Genomic DNA, 13,061 nt, shown 5'->3' with positions numbered 1-13,061 from the left:
GTGCTGCAGCCGTAGCCTGCTGCCTCACCGGGCCTCGGTGAGCTACTGCCCTTACGTGCTGCGAACTGAAATAGGTGCGGAAAAGACCATTAGACTGAAGGGTTAAATCCCCGACGGCCCCTGGCTGGGACCCTACTGTGAGGCATAAAAGCCTCGCTTGGGTAGTTTTGGTTATTTCACGAGCGGAGTTGATAACGGGTTGTGCCGAAACATGTAACTTCTTGCCTGGCGAGATCAGCGAGGCCTCGAGGTAGCTCTCGTTAAGCCTCCCACCGACAACAGGGGCTCAGGACGTTTGTGTCAAGATAAGCGCCGAAGAACCAGTTTAAACTGACCCTCTTGTAACATTCCGGGGCCAAAGGATGGATGAGCCAATTCCATGACCACATATGGACAAAGGAAGCCCGAAGTTCAACTAGCGGACAGTGTGAGGAAGACTACGGACGACCACCGGAGGGTGGAAAGACCCTCACCCTAATTTTACTGCACATGCTTGGGCTATGTAAATGGTTTCCGGGAACTCATCCACATAAGACCGCCCTTTCCAGGACTGTGATGGATATGTATGATGTTTCTGCACATGAACTGAGGTGCTTTGCTGACCCGCTGGAGCACTCGTGGCGGAGCAATCGCCAGTGCTGCCCCGCGCTGTACTGAAGAATGCCTGCTTGATAGCAAACCAGTTGTTGCGGAGTCATTCACCTCGGAAAACCCTCCCGACCGCCGGCTCGGTACCCACATTGTGGTTTCGGTTTTGGCGACCCGGACGGGACCACCTCCGTCCGGCTGCAGGAACCTCTGAGTCGGCGACTCCCGAGGCCGGCCCCGGAGAATCCTCGGGAGGGACTCACCGATTCGGCGCATCCCCGCGGGGACAGGCACGGACCTCTGGTCAGAACAGGCGTTCTCGTGTTTTGGACCGGTCGTTTGAAGCTGCTCCGAAGTCGCGGTTCGTGAGAACCCCGCCGGGTGGCATACAGTTGCGTGTATGATTTCTATTGATCGCTTGGTTACTACGTTGCATGATTGTATTGATCATTTGGTTGGTACGGTCGTTTGTTTGTGCATGTGTATCTGATTGCGGTTTACATACGCGTGTGTGGTGCACGCATATGTCTGATATGCGCATATTTGAAAATCTCTGATCACCCTAAGTCGACATTTGTTACCCGGGGTTTAATAGCGGTTACTGTATCTGTGATAGTAATTGTTAGTTGTGTGCAGTGTTCGTGCCCCGACCCCTGTCCTTGTGTCGTATAAATTTAGAATGGGGAACCAACAAGGCGGACTGTTGAAAAAGAGCCCTTTGGGCTGCATTTTAGCCCACTGGAAAGATATCGGGGAACCACTTGGAGGGAGCGTAAATCGTAAAACCTTAATTAAATATTGTAACCAGTGGTGGCCTTTATATAAGCTAGATGATGGAGAAAAATGGCCTTTTAACGGAACTTTAAGGTATAACACTTCGTTGCAGCTCATGTTATTTCTGCGCCGAGAAGGAAAATGGGATGAAGTGGTTTATGCAGATATGTTTTTCACTTTGCAAAATCACCTTGAGTGGCAGAAAGTATGCGGAATCAATTTAGCACCCCAGGACCCTATGGTCCTGGCGATAGAAAAAGAGAACAATAAGCAAAATGGGAAGCTAAAAAGATGTTGCTCAGCTTGTAGCATTGGACAAAGATGTTTAAAGACTGGCTCACAGAATGAGAGATTAGAGGATTGTTTGTGTCCACCAGAAGAAGGTGATAGAGAAGGAGATGCTGGTGCTGTTGGGTGTGAAGAATCAGGGACAAGGGAAAGGGAAGAGATTAATGTTGGATTTTCTCCCATCATTACCAGAACTCGAAGTAAGATGGGACCTATCATACAGGCTCCACCAAGACAGGCAATGGGAGCGGGAGGACCTGTCAGAATTAAAGTACCTTTCACTTTAGCGGATTTAGATGGTTGGCGAGCTATTGCAGGGGATTATCGGGATGATCCCGAAAAGGTTGCTAAAGGATTTGAATTGATTGTTAAAACTCAGGACCCTGATTGGGAGGATGTGGATGCAATGTTGGATGTGGTGTTTAGTGAGTCAGAGAAGCAGATGGTTGTGAGAGCGGCCAGAGCCCAGGTGCAGGCTCTGGTTTTGGCTGGAACTCTGCCAGGAACAGTGGATAACCATGTTCCGATCACTAATCCCGGTTGGGAGCCTAACCAGATGGGAGCCCGGGATTTATTGGTGCGGTACAGGGAATGGATTGCTTATGGAATAAGAAATGCTGTCCCAAAATCAGTGAATTGGTCTAAATTGTATGAAATTAAACAAAATAGAAAAGAATCCCCTACTGATTTTTTGAACCGATTAAAAGAAGGAATGCAGAAATATACCCGTTTAGACCCTACCTCTCAGGAGGCAAAGGGTCATTTGATACTCCTGTTTTTGGGACAGTCGGCGGATGATATCAGGAAAAAGTTACAGAAAGTGCAAGGGACAGATATGAGAGATTTAGAGAAATTGCTGGAGACTGCCTGGCAAGTGTATCGGAATAGGGATAGTCAGAAAGAGAGAGTAATGAGCAAAACAATTGCCAATGCTACAGTGACTGCCTTACGCACCATAGGGGGCCAGGTACCCTCTTGGCACCCATCAGGAAACAACAGTGTTGGAGGGAGGGGAGCCATGAGAAGTGGTGTAAGTGCCCCACCTGGGGGCAATCAACCCCTCCTGAAAGATCAGTGTGCTTATTGCAAGCAAATGGGGCACTGGAAAAAGGATTGCCCGAGGTTGGGCAAGCTGGTGACGGTAACCCACGTAAAAGGTGATGTTGAAATTGTCACATCTACCGTTATTAACCCCGCTTCTTTTCTAAGTGGTGAGCAGGAAAGGGAGACTGTTGTGCATGACTGTATAGAGACCATTGAGGCCGTGTATGCAAGCAGGCCTGACTTGAAGGGGGAGCCGCTGGAGGAAGCTGAACATGTGCAGTCATGCACAACAGTCTCCCTTTCCTGATTTGGAGTGCCAGAAGTGATCTCCTCTGATAGGAGATCACACTTTGTGTCACAAGTAGTTCAACAAGTTAGTAAATTTTAGAAAATAATTGGAAATTGCACACAGCTTATCGCCCACAAGCGAGTGGGCAAGTGGAAAAGATGAATCATTTAATAAAGACACAATTAAGTAAGATTTGCCAGGAAACCATTTTAAGGTAGGATCAAGCCCTCTATCGTGTTACTAAAGCTCCGAGTCAAACCAAGAACTAAGGAAAAACTTAAGGAAATTTTATAGAGAAGACCATTTCAAACTAGATATCAAGGGCAAGATCTCACCCAAGTAGGAGAAATTAATATACAACAATATCTGATTGCATTAGGGAAGCAATTACAAGAAGTAAATAGATTAGTAATGTCTACTAGAGCATGGGGTTTGGATTCCCTGGTGCATTCGTTTAAACCTGGGGATTGGGTTTATGTTAAAACTATTTTAGGTGATCCTCTCGAAGAGAAGTGGAGCAGCAGCCCCTTTCAAGTTCTACTCACGACCTACACTGGAGTCAAGCTTGAGAAGCACGCTGCTTGGATCCACTATTCAAGAATTAAGAAACCACCTGGTGGATCGTGGAAATCCCAACCCGTAGGACCCACGTCTGTAAGACTGATCCGAAACAAATATTAATGTTGCTATGCTTCAGCCTTGCGTTGATAAGTGCATTCACTCCCAGTTGGCCCTTGAGAAAAAACAAATGAATCAGTGGGTGGTTTCAGATGGGTTTGGGGAAACAACACCGGGACATCAGTCAACTTCTCTGAAAACTGTTCTCTGTGGAAACCCTATATTAGAAGTAGTAAATTGACAGGATGGCACAGAATGACCTTTGTATTATGCTCAAATTTGATGAATGTCACTGTGGTAACAGATGTCACCTTAAAATGCTGTGCAGTCAAAGGGATAAGATCTCCACTGCAGATGAAGGAGTGCTTCCTTCGGAATGACACCCCTATAAATGAGACACACACTTGGAAGATCGGTAACTGGGATACACTAATGTGTACAAATGGAAATGTTAATAGGACTGCTGGAGTGGTGGCTTCCTTAACGTTGTTAAATCCACAACCCACTGTGAATCAGGACCAACTAATCAGGTTACCATCAACTGGATTAGACAAAAACATATGTTGTTCTTTAACATCTCCTTTCCAGCCACACCTCCCTGTAGAGCCAAACGAGCTTGGTATGACACTTTGATCGGAGGTGTAGGAACTGGAATAGGACTCATAAATTCAGTAGATTTAGAGACTTTAAGGAACAAAGTTGGAGCAGCAGGATTCGATGTAGCTCAAGCAATCAAGATTCAGGCTGAATGGATGCCAACCACCTTTAATCCTCAGATACAGACCTTAAAATATGATAAGGAGTCCTTATATCTCTTTAATAAAAGTACAGTTGCCCAGGTACAATCACTTAAAAATTTGACAAAATTTATGGATTGGACTGTTTGTACCCTACAAACTATGTGGCAATTGGAACAAAAGAATAAGGTGCAGTCCTACTTAATGGGTAATAATGAGTTCATGTGGAGGAAACTATTTGGACAATGGGTCCATCCTAGACACTGGATAAAAGCCTATTCGCAATTTGTGCAGTGCTAAGATATGTGGTGTGCAGGAAAATTAGTATTATATAATGTAACCGACCCTGAAATAATGTGTAAATTTTTAATTCCGCCAACACTCTTTTCGGGTCAAGAGAACCTAGAATATCGGTTACCGGAATTCCAAGGGAAGTATATTGGGAATAATAATAAAACATACGATTTAGATCTTTGTGAGACTACCCCTGACTGCATCTTGTGTGGACAACAATCCCAGTTATAAGAACCCTGCTTGTTAGAACATTCTGTTAATAGTTGTAAATGGACGATCCTGTCTCCTAATGTGTTCGAAATGTTTGTAGAGGTTAATGCTAGATATGTGTGCTTAGTGACTAACAATCGATCAGTAGTTGAAGAATATAACGTGACCACCCCATTCACAGGATGCCTTAAAAATACAACTCATGTAACTTGGTATGGACAAACCTACTCATTCTTTGCATATACAGAGGAGCAAGTGGCAATGTTTTGGCATTATGAGAGTTTAAATTTAAAAGACGTGCAAGTTTATCTCTAAAGAAATTAAACGAGATATTGAATCAATCTCAGGAACTTTGAGAACATTTAAGGAAACGAAATAAGACACTAGCAGAATCTATCATTAAAACAACAATAGCTAGAGACAAACTTGTTGGACTGTCTAGTCAAATTGAATCTGATACCGCCCATCATTGGTGGCATATCTTTTCAGGATACTCACCCTCTGCAGAAAAAACTGAATGTTTTAGTTCACCCACTTTTGATGCTGTTGGTATTTGTTACTAGACTAACAGCCGTCAATTGCCTTTTGTGGTATAAGCTGAAGAAACTGACTATGAGAGTTTGGGCTTTGCCTACGGTAATGAAATATGACAATTTAGAATCTTTGTAAAGGAATTTACAAAGTTTAAAGAAAAGCGGGAATGAAGGGTTAAATCCCTGACAGTCCCTGGCTGGGACCCTACTGTGATACATAAAAGCTTTACTTGCATAGTTTTAGTTATTTGCCCAGCAGAGTTGATAACAGGATGTGCTGAAACATGTAACTTCTTGCCTGGCAAGATCAACGAGGCCTTGAGATAGCTCATTAAGCCTCCCGAGTATATCACTGATAACAGGGACTCAGGACGTTTGTGTCAAGATAAGCGCCGAAGAACCAGTTTAAACTGACCCTCTTGTAACATTCCGGGGCCAAAGGATGGATGAGCTAATTCCATGACCACATATGGACAAAGGAAGCCCAAAGTTCAACTAGCGGACAGTGTGAGGAAGACTACGGACGACCACCGGAGGGTGAAAAGACCCTCACCCTAATTTTACGGCGCATGCTCGGACTATGTAAATGGTTTCCAGGAACTCATCCACATAAGACTGCCCTTTCCAGAAATCTGATGAATATGTATGATGTTTCTGTATATGAACTGAGGTGCTTTGCTGACCCGCTGGAGCACTCGTGGCGGAGCAATCGCCAGTGCTACCCAGCGCTGTATTAAAGAATGCCTACTTGATAACAAAATAGTTGTTATTGAGTCATTCATCTCGGAAAACCGTCCCGACCGCGGGCTCGGTACTGACTTTGTTGTTTCAACAATGTGCTTGTCCTTTCTAAGCTTGGTTAGCTTAAAATGATATTCCCTCTCTTGGCTGCCTGTGTTCTACAAATGCAGCTTAGTCTTTTCAACCCACCGAAACCTACCGCACACTCGGGCCATTCCCGTTGTTGACAGTCCTCTGCGCGCAGGTCACGGATGCTGTTCTGGCTGAGCTCGGTAGTGCTTAAGAAAAGAAGCAGGGAATTACGTCAATATTTTTTCTTCTTTCAGATTTTTACTTTAATAGTCTTCAAACACACCCTTAGCTAGAGTGTGGGTTGGTGTTCACCAGTTTTAGTACGAGCCATTCCCAAGGACCTACGCGGTGCCTGGTTAAATGAGGCATCCTGCACAGAGCAGTCCCAATGAGGGAACAGTATGTGCTGACCAGACAGATACAGTGGGAGGGAAAAGCCTATAAAACACACAAAATAGGGAAAAAGGAAGGTGGCAAGCATGCTGAAAGTTGCACAGCCACTCTAAACTTCAAAATACTCCGTCTATGGGCTGGCTGCTCCAGAAATCTTTGTACATCTCTGGAGTAGAGAGGATATAACTTTCTTTGGTAAGACATCATCCTGTTGTCTTCTAGACAACAAGAACCAAAGGGCTGAGGTGTGTGGCAATTTCTGTGTTCTTCTTTTTCTAGTTTCCAAGGAAAAGCAAAGAATTTTCCTCTGGCAACTTTCAGTTACCAGAATACAAGTAGAGTAAGTGAAGCAAGTCCACAAATGATGCAAAATAAACTAGGCTGCAAGAGAGGATGCTGTATTTCATGCATTTATCTTTGCAGGATAAAGTTAAAATATAGAATGAAGCTACTAGGGTGACAACAAACTAGTTTCTGCTGCTGTTTTATGGTTAATTTGCAACCAAGCTCCTATGCCCACGGGTAAATAACTGCGTTGTCAGTTGGTCTTCTTGGTAGATAACTATTCATTCAGTTGTGCTCTAGTACAGCAAAAGGGATATCCCACCACAAGCTAACACATTATGCCTCTGGCTCAAAGTTGTATGCCAGTAACACCTATAATTAAAAAAAGTATAAAAAGACATGAGAAGGAAAGATTTCAGCTGTTTCTGTTTTGTTTGTTCTGTGAACCTGATGGTTCTCTGGGTGAACAAGGTATTAAAAATTAGCTGACACCATTTCATCCTGCTTAGGTGTGAGCAACTTGTGTCAGCAGTCCTTGTCTTCATCAGAATGAGCTGGTTTAGTAGCACCCATTATTTACATTGTTTTCTAGCACAGCTGAATATAACAGAATATACGATCAAAATGTTTCCTTGTTCTTGTAGGAAGGCAGACAGCTTCTCACGGTACTCCGAACAGCAGCAGAGGACAAACGGCTCTTAAAACCATGCTAATTACCAGAAGTGGCAGGCCTGAAGAGCATCTGACGTTACTTTTCATTATTGATTCACTTTGGGGCAGGGAGCATGCCTGCCTGCTGGGCTGAATGAAGGCAGAAGTCCATGTTGACGTGGGTTTGCGCTGTATCTCTGAATAAGCCCACCAGCTCTCTCTGAACTGCTGGTGACTCCGGAGCGATGCCCGTGCGGCTCCTAAACAGGGTCACACGCAGGGGGCTGTGCTGACCCAAGGGTAATTAATTTCTCCGTTTCAGAAGGAGGTGAGTCTGAGGGGGTTGCTGATTTGCAGGGTCGCTCCATGCCCCAGCTGTACCCTCCCGTCAGCCCACCCCTGTCCATTCCTACAATGGACCGGGGAGCTCCTCTAAGGAGCTGCAGCCAGACCCTGCCTGCAAACCGCTTTCCAGAGCTGCCCTTCCCGTGGCCCCCCAAAGCGTGTGTCCGGGCTCCTGGCAGATGAGAAGATGGTGAATGCCATGCCTAATCCACTCCTGGGAAGCAAAAATTCCCTACCCCGTTCCTTGCATGAACTAGATCTTATGTGGATAGTGCTGCTCAGCTCTGAAGCGTTACAGCTCTTCTTGTTAAAACAGAGCAAGTTGGCAAGACTGGCATGTGGGCCCGTCTTTGGCAAGCAGTCAAGCTCTCACTGTCTTCAAAGAAAAATGAGATTTCCTGAGATTAGTGTAACTGCTAATTAGTAAACGGCTTCTGTGGAAACCTCTTTACTCTAGAAACATGAAGACAGACAAAAAGGGGAATGATGCAGTTCCTGCTGTAAAGAAACCTTTTCCTCCCATGTGTGATCTCCCTTTGGAAAGGGGGAACAGTGGGCTTGAATGTTGTTCTGCTTTGTATATTAAAGACAGGGCTGTCACCAGCCTTCACTAATCTATTTGCAGCTGGAATATGAGAGGGCCGCCTATCACAGCACTACCTGTAGAAACTGCGCTCACCTGAGCAGGGGGTATTGCACATGTGCTTGGCCCTCGGAGTCCTGCCACCATCGCACCACCAGCGGCTGTTGGTCTGTAAGATCCACGATTCTGATACAGAAAATCAAAAAGATGATTGTATAGGGAATACACATGATAGGGGCGTGGTCCTTTTATTCGTTAACCCAACCAAATATGAAAAACACATGCAATATATCTTAACTTCAACATGTCCTTGGAAAACTCAACATGGGATTTCTACTCTTGGAAAAAAATTCCAGTATGCTTCTGTACATTGCTCCCTCTATATAGAAGCACAAATCAAGCCCAAAATATATTTCCGCAAAAACAACCGAGGAAAATACTACCACATCCAATTTATGCAGTGGTTCTGACCGTATTTAATCAATGCTGGCCTTCGCCTGGGCAGAAGTGAAGCGCAAGTAAGATTTCACAAGGGAAACTTGGGAAACCAGTGCCGTGTTGGGGCCTTCTCACCATCGTTACTGCCCTAAGGGTGAAAATGCAGACCCTGGGAATGGCCAGAAAAAATACTCTGCTAAAGATAACCTTGCCTCTTTGCTGGCTTATACGGGCGGCCCAGCTGCACACACATCTCCTGGGACGTGGACTAGCGGGTGGGCTGTGGCAGGCAGGGTGTGCTCTGCAGCGGCAGCTCCTGTCATGCTTTGAAGCTGTTGAGAGCCCTAGCAGGCAGAACTGCTCTCACGGGTGGCCCCGAGGGTGCTTTTGGCCATTGCAGATGTATCCAAACAGACCTGCTCACTTTGCTCCTGCCGCCAGGCATGCTCCCATGGAGTGTCTCGCTGCACAAATACCTGCTCACCAAGGCAGGAGCAGAGGTTTTGGTGAGGGGCCACTCTCGGGGCTTTGGCTTTCCCTCCTTATGACTTACCTGGCCTATTTTGTCCTATTGACATGCCACTGCATCTGCGTCAGGGCAGCAGGAAGGAGGGATGGGGACAGTGATTCTCATTTGAAATGTGGACATCCCATGGCCAACACATGGATTGCTCCCCAGATCCAGGATAAGAGCCCGTGCGTGCTTCCTTCTGAATGAAATGGGTTTAACGATAGTGTGTTGCCACTGCCCATACTCCTTGTCTCTAGGTCCCACAGCAGTGCCTCTGCCCGTCCGTCTGTCTTGCTCTGCATCCCCACTCCTGCTTGCTCCACAGCTTCACCTGCCTGCCCCGCTCCAGCTGCGCAGCCACTGCAGGGAGATGACCGGCAGAGGAGGGAACTGCAGCAAGTAAAAGCAGTGCAACTAGAAACTGGGGAGGTATGATGAGACAGGCTGCTTCTGGGAAAAGCTTCCTGATGACCACAGCTCTATTAGACTGTGGAAGAGCGGCAGGGGAAGAGACAGTAAGGAGAAAAGCTGTAGAAAATACCTGCAGTCTGTGCCAGCAGAGATGGACTAACCCGATACGGGATCTTAACCTTGAAGCTCCAGCATTCACATGAGCCTGCTCACTTTAGCAAAGCTTGTTAAATGGAAATTCCCACCCCATGTGCTTCCTGGAAGTCATGAGAGCAGACTTACAGAGTCCCAGGCTGTGTCCTCAAAAGTTATTTGGTCCAAGATGCTTCATAGCTGCTGCCAGCTCACACCGCTCATAGACCTTCCCCTGAGCAGCCGGGGTAGGAGGCAAAACACAAGGATTAGCCAAGACTTGATGTTGCCAGAGTAGTGCACACAGCCTCTTAACACTGAGATTGCAGGCTCTCCTGCACTTGTCTCATCTCTTAACCTTCTCCCACCCCCTTTTGGTTCCTCTGCTCCGCAGTAACCAAAAACGCAGCCTCTTCAGTACATGGGCATTTCCCAATACTTAAAACATCACTCCAAAATTGTCAAATATCTTATACAATGTGGAAAGCCATAGGAGGACAGAATAACATTATCTCAGAAGAATTTTGTTTAAACTCTGTCACAATACCTACCAAAGAGGGATTTGGCTATCTAAACTCTGCTACTCAGATTTATTATGAAATTATTATGAAAGTCCTGGTCTTACTGCACAGTTACTGGTCATCATAAATATATCACCATTAACAACCTAACAAAAACAGCCTTAGGAGATAAAGAAGTTTTAATTGGCATAATTACTGTGTTATCCTCTGGCTCTGCAAAGGTGGTTCTTCTAGTCAAGTGCTGAAGTATGGCAATACATCATATGTGTATCGATATGAGCAACCTCATCATGGTGCTTGTCGTGTGTTCTTACACGGTGTTGGGAGCAATGCTGGGTTTATCAGGGCTTGGGGTGCAAGGGGGCCGTGGAGCCAGTCACTAGCAAATGAGGTGGAGCATCACGCAGGAGTAACGGGAGAAAGAAGCACATGCAGATTCCTTGACGCCCCTGATGAATCAACCCTTGTCTAAGTTCTCCCCAAAGGGTGAAGCATGAAAACCCCTCTGCACTAGCCACCAGCACCTACATATTCTTCATGTTTTGATTGTGGAATTAATACAGAGAAGTCAGTTTTACAGCTAATCTGGAGCCCTGAGGTTCAGCTTGTACAGTTTTTTTTTTTTTAAATGGGCATAGGGAAGCTGAGCTACTGCAAGCAGATCTACTTTTTAATGACATTCAAAGCTGGTTACTTTTTATTAGACTTTGAAATTCAGATCTGCTAAATTCATTTCAGAAGGAAAGTGCTGACAAGAAGCAGTGGGCCAGCACACAATCTCATTTGATTTGCTTTGTTAGGGCACCTTTGCATGGGGAATTACAGGCACTTCGATAGGTGGGCTGAAATATGGTCTCTTGTCATGTTCAGCAACTTCTTTAAGAGATCAGCCCTTCAGAGTGTCCCACTTCAAATCGCAACTCTATTAGAGAACAGCAGCTTCTAACACCATCCCTAGGCTCCATCTTCCACGCTAAGCCCCTTGATGATACCGATTGCATCATGATATCAGCTAGTTCACTTTAACAACTGTAAATTACACTTTTTTTCTCCTTTTTGAGGATTAATGTTGCCTCATAGTCAATCAAGTAGCCTGGGAGACCTGGGTTCTTGTCTGACCTCTGCTGAGGGCAATAAGTAACTAGGCAAAGGGACACCTAAATACCATAGCTATGCAGTAAAGGTCTCAATGTCTTAATGATAAATGCAGCTAAAACTTTCTTAGTCTTCAAATTTAGATTTGGTATCCTCATTATTTTTATCCTCTTATAAATAAGTTGACTGCAATAACCAGAACTGTGCTGTCACCAACAGGGAAGAAACAAAAATCTTAAGACACTCCTGTCTTGCAATCCACAATTAGTATTTCTAAATACCAATGCAGAAATGTGTGGCTTTCTGGTGGTCAAGCAGGAATATTCACTGTTACTGCCTCATTCCCTTGCCAGTGGTGGTCTGATGGCTGCAGATGTACCAACCCTGGCTGATCTGCTTGTTTTAATGCTGAGTAACAAATGGGGTGCTTGAAGCCATGCTTTGAACTTCAGGGTATCACAGGATGGTTGAGGTGGGAAGGGACCTCTGGAGGTCATCTGTTCCAACCCCTACGCGCAAGCAGGGCCACCTACAGCCGCTTGCCCAGGAGCATGTCCAGACAGCTTTTGAATGTCTTCAAGGATGGAGACTCCACACCCTCCCCGGGCAACCTGTGCCAGTGCTCGGTCACCCCCACCGTGAAAAAGTGTTTTCCTGATGTTCAGAGGGAACCTCCTGCGTTTCAGTTTGTGCCCATGGCCTCCAGTCCTGTCAACCTGCAAACCTGTGTAATCAGAGATTGCTTCACTCCTCACCAGCTATGAATGCCTTTAAACCACAGCCCACAGCATGACTGGGGGAAACACCTTGCCCATTACAAAGGTGAATAAGCCCAGCCCCGGCAGGAATTTGACTTTTGTTTGAACCAATACTGCAAATTCCTATGAAGTCTGCCGAAACAGTGATGCGTCGCAGAAATTCTTGCAAGGTGTCCATGAAGCATGTTCTTGTTAAGCCTCGTAAGGGTGATGCCCCCCAGTCACCCTGCCCACGCCTGCTTAAATTGAAAGGAAACAAAATCCCAAACCTCCTTTATCCCCCTCCCTCCAGGCCAGCCCATTACCACCATCAGCACCTTCTTCATGGTCCGTGGCCTCATTCCCTTTTACCTCCACCTCACAAACAACTGCAAGCTCTTATCCTGCTGTTGCCCACAGCACTGCAGTAGAAGGGAATAGTCTTGCAGGTGTTGTCCTCTAATCTGTCCGCTGATCCCCTCCTTGTTGGTATTTTGTGGGGAACTGCATTCCCCTTGCTTCTTCACAGGGATGGACATCCCCCAGCCCGTGCCTGTGGCCAGGAGAGGGAGGGGGGTCTCCAGCAGCAGGAGGCACTCGGAAGTGGGTCAGTGAGCACCGATGGTGGGCAGGGCTACACGCTCCTTCTCCAGGACCATTCCTGCTCCAAGCTAGGCTGGGAAGAAGCTTTCAGCACACCTGCCCAACGCACCAGCAGGAACGCTCCGGCTACTGGTGAGGGAAGGGGCTAGGCGGGACTGGTGGTGACAC

The 13,061-nt window shown here is 46.1% G+C and overlaps 1 protein-coding gene across 1 annotated transcript; it reads right to left on the bottom strand.

Annotated features, from left to right (window-relative positions):
* Positions 1 to 6,311: 6,311 nt before the first annotated feature.
* Positions 6,312 to 12,637, bottom strand: LYZ (lysozyme). Its single transcript, XM_059816138.1, is given in 6 exon segments — positions 6,312 to 6,394; positions 8,542 to 8,631; positions 8,937 to 8,942; positions 10,088 to 10,183; positions 10,186 to 10,216; positions 12,617 to 12,637. Coding segments are annotated over 6 exon segments (327 nt in total).
* Between the last annotated feature and the right edge of the window lie 424 nt (positions 12,638 to 13,061).

The sequence above is a fragment of the Gavia stellata genome, chromosome 4 (genome assembly GCF_030936135.1).
Source record: "Gavia stellata isolate bGavSte3 chromosome 4, bGavSte3.hap2, whole genome shotgun sequence".
Taxonomy (NCBI): Eukaryota; Metazoa; Chordata; class Aves; order Gaviiformes; family Gaviidae; genus Gavia; species Gavia stellata.
Note: the sequence above shows the minus strand (reverse complement) of the source record. Positions and strands in the feature narration are given on the sequence as shown.